The 11,057-nt window shown below is 42.4% G+C and overlaps 1 protein-coding gene across 1 annotated transcript; it reads right to left on the bottom strand.

Annotated features, from left to right (window-relative positions):
• Positions 1-6,207: 6,207 nt before the first annotated feature.
• LOC137963235 (protein disulfide-isomerase-like) lies at positions 6,208-7,359 on the bottom strand. The gene has a single exon (XM_068810401.1). It carries the CDS (start codon positions 7,357-7,359, stop codon positions 6,208-6,210), a length of 1,152 nt encoding a protein of 383 aa, XP_068666502.1.
• Between the last annotated feature and the right edge of the window lie 3,698 nt (positions 7,360-11,057).

Genomic DNA, 11,057 nt, shown 5'->3' with positions numbered 1-11,057 from the left:
TGCAGCACATCAAGAGCACAACATTTAGAAGACTTACGACTTGTTTTCCAACTCCTTCGAGCACATAATCTCTTTGTGAAACGCTCCAAATGTTCAATTGGGAAGGCCCAAGTTGCCTATCTTGGCCACATCATCTCAGCAGAGGGCGTCACAGTGGGCCCAAAAAAAAATTACAACAATCACCAATTGGCCTCAACCGCTCAAGATTTCTGCCTTAAGAGGATTTTTGGGGCTAGCGGGCTATTATCAGAAATTCATACAAAACTACGGACCACTAGCCAGCTCATTGACCAGTCTTCTCAAGCGCAACACCTTCATTTGGGATGAGGCAACAACGGAATCTTTCATGGCACTCAAGCAGGCTTTAGATTCCACTCCAGTCTTGCAATTTCTAAAGTTTGAGGCCCTATTTGTGGTGGAGTGTGACGCTTCCTGAGGCGGTATTGGGGTGGTACTACAACAAGCACAACACCCCATTGCATATTTTAGCCAGCAAGTAGCAGCACATCACCAGAAATTACCCGCTTATGAACGCGAGCTGATTCGGTTGGCTAAGGCGATTCAACACTGGCGGCCCTACTTGTGGGGTTGCACTTTCCTCATCCACACTGACTATTACAACCTCAAATTTCTGCTAGCACAACGCATCTCGACGTCCACACAGCAACACTGGATCAACAAATTATTGGGGTTTAACTTCATAATGGAACACAAGCCGGGCAAATTGAACAAGGTGGCTAATGCTTTATCCCGACATATGGAGGAACCACACCAAGTCGATGCGATTAGCCAGCCAAATACTCTCTTGCTCAATTCCATAGCGGACTAATCCAGCACTCCGGGAGCTGTCACAGAAGATCATGGCATGAAACATGGACTGCAGGTGGGCTATACGACACAACACCATTATGTACGACAATCACATCTATTTACTGTTCTCCTCTCCCTTGGTTGCAATAATTTTATCCACCTACCATGATAGCACTCATGAGGGCGTTCAAAAGACATTGCATCGGATCAGGGCCAAAATTTACTGGCAGGGTATGAAGTCCACAATTGCTGAATATGTAGCCTTGTGTCATACCTATCAATGCAACAAGGCTGAACATTTATCCCCAACGGGAGTCCTTCAACCACTCGCCCTACACACAAGTTTGGGCTGATCTTTCCATGGATTTTATTGATGGGCTTCCCAAAACTTCTGGAAAATCCGTCCTATTGGTGGTGGTTGACAAATTTTCAAAGTATGCTCACTTTATCCCTTTGGCTCATCCGTATACAGCTTCATGAGTAGCTCAAGTGTTTTTCGATAATATTGTTCATTTGCATGGCATTCTGGAGTCCATAGTGAGCGATCGTGATGCGGTCTTTACCAGCCACTTTTGGAGATAGCTCTTCCGATTATGTTGTACCAAGCTGAACTTTTCCTCCTCTTATCACCCGCAATCCGATGGGCAGACTGAGGTTGTTAACTACATGGTGGAAATATACTTACAGTACTTTGTGGGCGACCACCCTCAACTGTGGCTTGAATGGCTCCCTTGGGCCAAATATTGTTACAATACATCCTTCCATACCGCATTGCAAGCCACTCCATTCAAGGTCCTCTACGGCAGGGATTCGCCCAAGTTGTTGTCCTATATGGCCGGTTCCACCAAAGTTGACACCCTTGACCAGGCACTGTTGGACCGTGATTAGGTAATTCAAGCAGCCACCCAATACCTCCAGAATGCTCAGTCTCGGATGAAAACATACTATGACAAGGGCCACAGAGATGTGACGTACAACCCCGGTGATTATGTGTGCCTTCGCATTCAACCCTACCATCAACAGTCTCTGGTTGGCCCCTGCCCCAAGCTATCCTCCAAATTCTTTGGGCCCTTTTTGGTTCTCTAGTGCATTGGCCAAGTGGTGTACCAGCTCCAACTTCCACAAGATGCTCAATTTCACAATGTCTTTCATGTGTCCCTCATCAAACCCTTCAGGGGTCCAGCACCACCTCTGCCTCTGTTCTTACCGCCAGTAAAGGAGGGGAATGTTATTTTCTCTCCAGCCATAGAATTGCAAGCCCGCCAACTTCATAACAAGTGGGACATTCTCATCCAATGGGCTGACACAGATGTAGCGGCGGCAACATGGGAAGATGTGGAGACATTTGGCCAGGCCTTTTCTACCTTCGAGGTTGAGGACAAGCTCTTTCTCCAAGGGGGCGATGATGTTATGAACTTGATAGCAAGTCATGTCACTCAGTGGCACCGTGGCTGAGTCACTGAGTACTAAATTCTTTAGTTTTATATTACTGCATTTTATATCAGTTTAGGAGTAAATATGTCACAGAGGCATTCTTTTAAAATTTTGCCCTAACCTCTAGTTGGCGTCAATCTTATGTAGGAGGGAAGATGGAATATGAAGAGGCAAGTATCATTTTGGCCCAAAAACAGGATCCCGAGTTCTCCTTGACGAGCTCAGAGTTGGAGTTCCCCATTGTCGAACTCTAAGGTTGGAGTTTCCCTCATTGAGCTCTGGTTATCCCCATTTATCTCTTTTTCTTCCCTACCCTTTTCCGTTTTACTGAGTTCAAGCCCAGAATAGTTGCATTGAACTTGTACATTGGTTTCAAGTGCTGCTGTTCAATTTTAGTCAAACACAGTAGAGTGTTGTAGTCCCGATCTACCTGAGCACAATAGTGCGTAGTTGTTCTGTTAATCAAGCACACTAGGAGGTTGCTATCCAGTTCCATCCGAGAACAGCAGTGTGCTGCTGTTCAGATCTAGTCGAGCACAATAGGAAGCTACTGTTAAGCTCTAGTCGAGTACAGTAGTGTAAGAACTTTGTTATGGACCAAATAGTGAGCCGAGTCAGGCTGAAACACCATGGCTGAGTCAATTAACCTAACTGAGTCAGTTAAGTAGTCATTTATTTTATTTTCTATTTTATGCTATTTGGGTTTAAATATGCCTCAGGGGCATTTTTATAATTTTTGCCTAAATTCTTGTTGGCGTGAACTATTTGTATGCATCGTAAGGTAATGAATGGAAAGAAAATTTCAGTAGGTTAAATAGTAGATTAAACGAGGTCAGGTTCTTCCTCTCATGAGACCTAAGGGGGAGCTCCTTCAAAAGCTCAAAACCTCACATCGATCCTTCCTATTCATTGTCTTCCTCCCTGTGTTAGATATAGGCTTAACATTTGGTATCAGAGCGGGCTCCCATGTCAGCGGCCAAATTTACAAAAGACAGTGTGGACAGTAGTGTGTATAAGCCTCTTGAACTTGTTGCCGATGTGAAGGTGGAATCTGACAGTATTGCTGCCAGTGTGTGTGCAAATGTTGATAGCTTGACCAACAGAACTGGCGATGCCAAACTTCTTTCTGAAGCTATTGGAGCTAGGTCAACGGTTATAAAAAATTTAAAGGGACGGTTTGAGCAGAATCATCAGGAGATTGTTGACACGTTCCCAGGGGTGCACCCGTACTTCCAGAACAAGGCTGACCGCATAGTTGATGAACAGCTGAAAGAATTTGCAGCTAGGATGTTCAACTTTCTGTCAGCTGAGATAATGAAATTAATGGGTGTGGAGGTAGTCAGTGAGCCAACTGTGACCCGAGATGAGTTCTTAGGCCTGTTGCGATGTGGAACTGAATTACATGGTTCAGAAGCAGTATTTTGGCAGGATATCATACAAAATAGGTCTTGTTTGCGACAAAAACATGTGTGAGAGGTCATGACTCATCTACGAGATGTGATTGCCATTGATGCTAATGCTGCAATACATGTATTACTTGACTTGACAGAGAAGTATCCATGGTCCAGATTTCCTGTTTTTGAATGGAATTATTTTGTGCCGGACAGTATACTAGTCCATAATCTGCTTAATGAGTTCTGCTTTGGGAAACATATGGCTATGGTTGTTGATGGAGATGGTGAAGTTGTTGGAGTTGTCACTTTGGATGATTACCTCAAGCAAAGTTTTGGTAAATTAACAGATGAACGACAACCAGAGGCCGTTTTTGGAATTGTTTGTGGCCTAGTTATGTTGATCCGTGGGAACAACACCATAGACTTGGCATCAAACAAATGGTCTTACAAGATTGGTCTGGCTGTTGAAGACAAGGCGCTCTACTCCGACTTTGCTCCCATTGATAAATCAGGGCACTCAGAGGATCTTCCCAAAAATAGATTGATGGTTTGATATAAGGCTGCCTTCAAGATAGCATCACTGGATCAGTACATTTCTCGAATGACACTAGGGCAACAGAACATTTTTTACATTACTGGGCCTAGCATGGCACAGTTGGACAAATCTTCAGTCCTTGCGAGGCTCACCAAGAAGGTCTATGAGGTAATTTTCTTCACAGCCCCAGTATTTGAATTTGGAAAATTTGGAGGCAATTCAGCAGAAGTGTCCTTCCATACTATCATTGTTGGCACTACTGGCGCCTCTGTCCCTGAAGGGAAGACATTAGATCTGAAACCATTCATGTCGGAGGATGCATTTTTGCATAGTTTTGGTGGGGAAGCAGATGACCGAGATAAATGTACCCCAACAGTTGATAGTGTCAGAATGGTTTCGTCCACTCTTGTTAGAGTTTGTGTTCTGAGTTAGATACTTGGCTTTACGCACCTTAAACGGCTAGTCTTTTTGGGTTGTATTGGCTAGGTATCTGACTCAAAACTCCGAAGTTAAGTGGGCGAGAGTAATTCTAGGATGGGTGACCTCCTGGGAAGTACTCTTGCCTAGGACTTTGACATGGTATCAGAGCTAGGCACGCCACGGCCCGCGTTCGTATCCCGTGAGAAGCGGCTCCAGAATGGGCAGGGTGGGTGTCAGAGTGGTTCCGTCCACTCTTGTTAGAGTTTGTGTTCTGAGTTAGATACTTGGCTTTACGCACCTTAAACGGCTAGTCTTTTCGGGTTGTATTAGCTAGGTATCTGACTCAGAACTCCGAAGTTAAGTGAGCCTGGGCGAGAGTAATTCTAGGATGGGTGACTCCTGGGAAGTACTCTTGCCTAGGACTTTGACAGATAGTTCTTCCCTCAAGAGCCATGCAACTGTTCTGGAGGTTGGTTGTGGTATTGGAATACTGAGTCTGGGACTGAGGGAGGGCAGCGTTGCTGTTGGGCGAGATGTAGCGACAGTCAACACACTTTCCTACACTTGACCAGTAAAAAAAAAAATTGTTTTGTTTTTTTTTTTTTTTGGTGGAACCTACGACTCATGGAGCGAACCTGGGGAGGATACGTTTCGGTAAGCACACTCAACCTTCGAGCACGCGGACATGCTCGTTCTCCAGGAGGGGTGAGTTGTTATGGACCAAATACTGAGCCGAGTCAGGTTGAGACACCATGGCTGAGTTAATTACCCTGATTGAGTTAGTTAAGTAGTCATTTAATTTATTTTATATTTTATGCTATTTGGGTTTAAATATGCCTCAGGGGCATTTTTGTAATTTTTGCCTAACCTCTTGTTGGTGTGAACTATTTGTTAAGGTAATGAATGGAAAGAAAATTTCAGTAGGTTAAACAGTAGATTAAACGATGTCAGGTTCTCCCTCTCACGAGACCTAAGGGGGAGCTCCTTCAAAAACTCAAAACCTCACAATGATCCTTCCTATTCATCGTCTTCCTCCTTGTGTTAGATCCGGGCTTATCAAACTTACCCTCTCAGCTCTAGATCTATCCATCCCACGCTGTGTTACACGATCTATGACAACCATGTCTGATTCTCATAGAGTGCTTGTATATCTTCTTCCATTGACACCTTCCACCCTGGATGTCTCAGAGCCTCCTGATAGGACTGTGGGACAAAGATGTTACGGTCCCGGATCTGACACAAGGATTCTTTGGGAGAATCTGGGATTTGCCACGGGTTACGGGTCTTCCATGCATTACTGTAGGGATAGTAGGAAGACATGGGGATGATGAAGATCAATGGAGGATGAGAGAATGTGGGTTTTTTAGGAAAACCCTAACCTCGAGATTAAGAAGGTGATCTCAAGCCTGTTTACGCTAGATTTAACCTAATTCGCAATGCTTGTCTTTCTCATTACTCTTATCCCTTAAATAGGGTTCACCCTGTTAGGGTTTAATATAAAATATTACAAAAATACCCCTATAAATAAAATATTCCCAAAAATACCCCTGTGGCCTAAAATGAAATAAAATAAAGTAAATAACGAAAAACAATAAAATAATAATGTTATTGTGTTCATAACATTACACCCCCTAGAGGAATGAGCTTGTCCTCAAGCTCGAAACTAGGGTCTGTGGCAGCATTTTGTTCTACAGCCAGATCTCTATTCGTCTGAATGAAGTCAAAAATATCTTCCATTGATCTGTTCCCCATGTACTGTGATATTTTTCCATTGGAGGAAAAGAAGTACAAAGTAGGGTAGCCCTTCGCACCAAAGGTACCAGGTTGGATATCATTTGTAGTGGCATCAATTTTGGCACTAACAAAATCCTTGTCATTTTGAAAGGAGACAACTACTTCATCCAGTATAGGTAGTAGTTTTTGGCAATGCCCACACCATGGTTCAGAAAACTCCAACAAAACATTGTGCCCAGAGTTTAGAACCATCTCTTGGAGGCTAGCAACAACAACAACCTGGATTGATGCACTATTAAATTCTGGAATAGGCGCTGATATGCTGAATGGCTCAAGTTTACCTTCCGCGTATGCTGTCAACCAAGAAGCAATGTGGTCAGGCTCCAACTTTGCTTTGAGGAATTTCTGGCCCTCTTCATATTGTATGATAATGAGAGGCACTTGGGCCTCCTTAAGGCCAAAATACTCGAAGGCACCTTGGGCTGCTGCAACCTCACCTAAAAGAAAGCCTATGCCATCACCTTCAGCTAAAGCTGGGAAGTTTTCATAGTCCGCACATATGAAGTCAAGAAAAATCCCCAAAATAGTTATCATTACCTCATCGATGATGTCACCAGCATATTCTGCAAATTTAATTTTAGTGGCTGTAGGGCCCACTTGTTTCTTGAGAGATGCTATAATCCCATCAGAATCCCTGGGACCATTGGAATCATCAATAGTCTTCCCTCCATTGCGTAGGATCTTAAGTGTGGGAAAACCCTTCACATCATACAGACTTGCAAGCTCTTTGTTTTTCTCTTCATTGGCATCAGCCTTAGCGAGAGCAACTGGAGGGTCATGGCTGCTCAATACAGATGCAGCTTTCTCATACTGAGGAGCAAGATTCTTACAATGTCCCCCATTGGGAAAGTTGCACGGCCTACCCATTTCACCGCCTGTAATGTGCTTGTAAACTCCGGTTTTGTAGTGTACGAAGTCCTCATATACAGTAAAAGTGACCTCCACAGGACCATTGACATAATCCTCAACCATGAGGTCTGCAGGAGCTGAACTGATTCTTTACGCCTCAACATTGTAGTGCTTAGACTCTTGCCGAAGCATGTCCTTCATAGTACACCTGTTTGTACACTTAGGAGTGGAATACACGGGTTCACAACCCGGATGTCCACAACCAATGTCATCAAAATAAGGGTCATTCTCTTCGGTAACAACTCCATTCTGAACAAAGTACTGCCATGCACGATAAGGATAGCCCCCATCAGAACCATATCCACACCTAAAACCACAACATTCTAACACATCATTCACAGATAGGGAAATGCTCACAGTAACCAACAAGAGCCACAATGTCCCTGAGCATCAATCATGAAGCAAAATCTGAGCAGAATCTGACTATCATGACAGTAACGCGTCCCTCCAATTCCCTCTCCCTTTCTGAATTCATCTTCTGATGGTTCCAAGGGAGTGAATGGTTATTCTGGAGCAAGACAATTCCTTCCCTTGTAGCCTTAGCAGCAAGCTCGATATGATCTATGGTCCAAACATCCTCTCTCCCAAGTGAATCGTAACCATCAGAGCTTCCATCAAAGAAACCAAGCCTCATTAGAACAACATAGAGATTTCTCAAGGCCTTGTCCACTTCTGTTTCCCGGACTCTGCCATTCTGGAAAGCAGGGAAGGCGTAGTTGGTGTAATAAACGCCACAATCCATATCCAAACCAGTTTCTAAGGTTTGTGCTACTGCATCTTTTGGTGCATCATTCAGCCAGTTGTGACCATGGTGCATGACTTCAAGTGAATCACAGTCGGCAACAATGTATCCATAAAGAGCCCATTCTCCTCTAACGGTTGCAGATAAGAGCCAGTTATCAGCACAAGAGGGAACACCATTGATGTGATTATAAGAACACATAACACCACTTAGAGCTCCATCCTTCACACATATTTCCAATGGATCCTTGAATATCTCCTGCAAGGTCTGGGCTGTTACCCTGGCATCTCCCTTCACTCCCATCTCCCTTGCTGAGTTCTTCAGAGCCTTCCCAAAATCCCCCTCCTTGTCATCAATGTTTTGTTCATGAAGGCCCTCAACGGTAAGAGCAGCAGACAATTCATCCACGAAATTAAACACAAGGTTGCTAATTGAATGATGGACAAGAACTTTGCTGCTGGTCTCAGTAGGAGAAGAAGAAAATGACATCCAATTTTTTTTTGCCATCGTTTTTGGTGTTGGAAGATGGGCTCAAGCCCACGAGCTCAAGATAAGAAGCCCACATGTAAAAGGAGTGACATATGTGTAAAATATGGTATTTTCCATAAAGATGACATAGAAGGGTAAATATGTGTTCCTTTTATGTCTTTTGTTTTATCAAGTTGTAGCCCTAAGGGCATTGTAAAACTATAAATAAAGGCATTGGTTAAGAGGTAGGGCATTGAAGCACTCTCCTCTCTTTCCAAAAATTTGTCCAACCCTCATTTTTCTTTTTGACGCAACCCTCTTCTCCCTTAATCCAAACTCTCTCCTTCCACGTTCTTCTTCTTCTCTTCTCCTTCTCTCTTCTCTCTTCTTCTTCTTTCTTGTTGATCTAAAGTTCCTTTCATGAGATCCTAAATTCTACATGCTATCAGAGCAAAGAGTTTAGGATCTCTCTTCATGGAGTTATTATGAAATCTGTTCAAGAAGTTGTAAAAGGAGTTCAGTCATGAAGAGATAAGTTCATGTTCTTCTTATTTACGTTTTTTTTTTTGTTTCTTTTTCTTATTTACGTACTCCTTTTTACTGTTTTTATTTACTTCTTGAATTTTGAGTCACATCAAGTCAAGACAAATCTTTATATGTTGTAAAGATTTATTTCTATGACTAAATTGATGTTATAATCTTGACTCCTTGTAAATCAATTACAAGAGTGATCAAGATCATTTGTTGTTTGCATCTTATTAAGATTGATGGGTGAAATTCAATTACCTTTATGTAATTTGGATCCATCTCATTTGAGGTAGAATTCCAACACATGTTGATGTATCTTCTCCTACTTAAGGTTGCTCATGGGTTTGTGTTATGTTGTTGGATGCCCATTATATGTTTGATGAAATTCTAGCAGTCATTTACCCTTTGTAGTTCCCTTTTTTTTTAACTTCAACAATTGAATTTTTGTTTACATTGAAGTCTCCCATGTGCTGAAGATAAATCTCTTCCAAATGTCATGGTTTGCCATTAAATCTTCTCTAAATTTTTTGTTTATTGCCTAATCGGTTGCATATACTTTCTTCTCTTTGTTCTTATGAATACAAGAGAAGTTGAGTGATGGCTGGATGTTATTATCACTTTCTAAAGGCAAAAAATTGTTAATAATTTGGTGTTTGACCTCGTGAAAGAAATTGGTTCTTGTTCTCTTTTGTTGGTGACTGATTTGGTCTACGGGTTCTTCAAATTACATTGAGTAACTATTCTTTGAAGAAGGCTTTTTCCCTTGACCTCCATATTTTACTTGTGTTACGGTCCCGGGTCATGGATCGAGTAACACGGCGTGGGATTTGTGAATCCAGCACTCAGAATTTACTCACTTCACGTCAAGGGTTTGTGTATGAGTATTTCTCCTTAACCAGTGCTTGGCCAGGAGGAAAGATCCTTTTTCGAGGGTCCTACCGAGTTGTTGTGCTAGATAGAAGACCCCACAGCAATGATGACCTTGCTAGAGCAAGGTGCTCTTTTTTTTTTTGGTCACGGCAAAGAGGGTTTGGCCCTCTTTGTTGCTGCTCTAGCTAAGAATGCAATCCTTCTTTCTTAAATAACTTGAAACACGATTTTGGGATAGATTAATACCTCTTCTTTGATGCTATGATCAGCTCCCACGTTGCACCAGGATTTGCTCAAGATTTGAGGATAAAAATCCTCAATTTGCTGCTTGGTAAGGGAGGAATTCGGCTTCTCTTGCTGCTGCTGCCAAGAGGGAGGATAGACCTCCTCTTTGGGCTTGGAAAAGGGGCAGGAAGCTCCTTTTCTTAGTAGGGATGATGGTGGATGAATTTGGGTGAAGATGGATGGCAATGGAGGGTGAAGGATAGGTTGGATTTTTAGAGTAAATCCTAAACTCGAGATCAAGAGGTGATCTCAACCTATTTAGACTAGGTTATTCTAAAATCTCAAAGCTTACCTATTTCATTCATACCTATCCCTTAAATAGGGAGTTTTAAAGTTAGGGTTACAATAATTTCCCATAATGCCCTTACATATAAAGTAATTAGAAATAACTCCTACTTAAAACAATATAAGAAATAAATCCTACTTAAAACAATATAAGAAATAAATCCTACTCAAAGAAATATAAGAATTAAATCCTATTGAGTGAGTTGTTGTTGTCTTCTTCGTTGTGTGACTCGGTGTGCTACTGAGTCCACAACAACTTGCCTCATCATGGAGATTGGATACAATAGTAATAAGAGTGATATACTCTGTATTACTACAATTTCACTTAGAGGTCTCTCCAATTATATGAGCTGGTCACAATCGGTTCGGAGGGTTATTATTACTCGTGACCTCTTGAGCCACGTTGTTAACTTTCCTCCTCCGATTGATGAAGAAGATGCGTCCTACCATAAGTGGGTTAAGGATGATAACATGGCAATAAGTTGGCTCATTAATAGCATGGAAGAGTAGGTGGCAAACAATGTGATCCACTTGGAAACCACCAAGAACATATGGGACACTTGTGCCAAGCTTTACTCAAGCA

Source organism: Aristolochia californica, unplaced genomic scaffold (assembly GCF_029961685.1).
Source record: "Aristolochia californica isolate CCGP_79_NKW_82.1479 unplaced genomic scaffold, dmAriCali1.0.hap1 SCAF_4, whole genome shotgun sequence".
NCBI lineage: Eukaryota > Viridiplantae > Streptophyta > Magnoliopsida > Piperales > Aristolochiaceae > Aristolochia > Aristolochia californica.
Note: the sequence above shows the minus strand (reverse complement) of the source record. Positions and strands in the feature narration are given on the sequence as shown.

Bases quoted from the DNA above. Each gene is read 5' to 3' on its own strand.
- LOC137963235 (XM_068810401.1), bottom strand. From the start codon at position 7,359: ATGGTTGAGGATTATGTCAATGGTCCTGTGGAGGTCACTTTTACTGTA.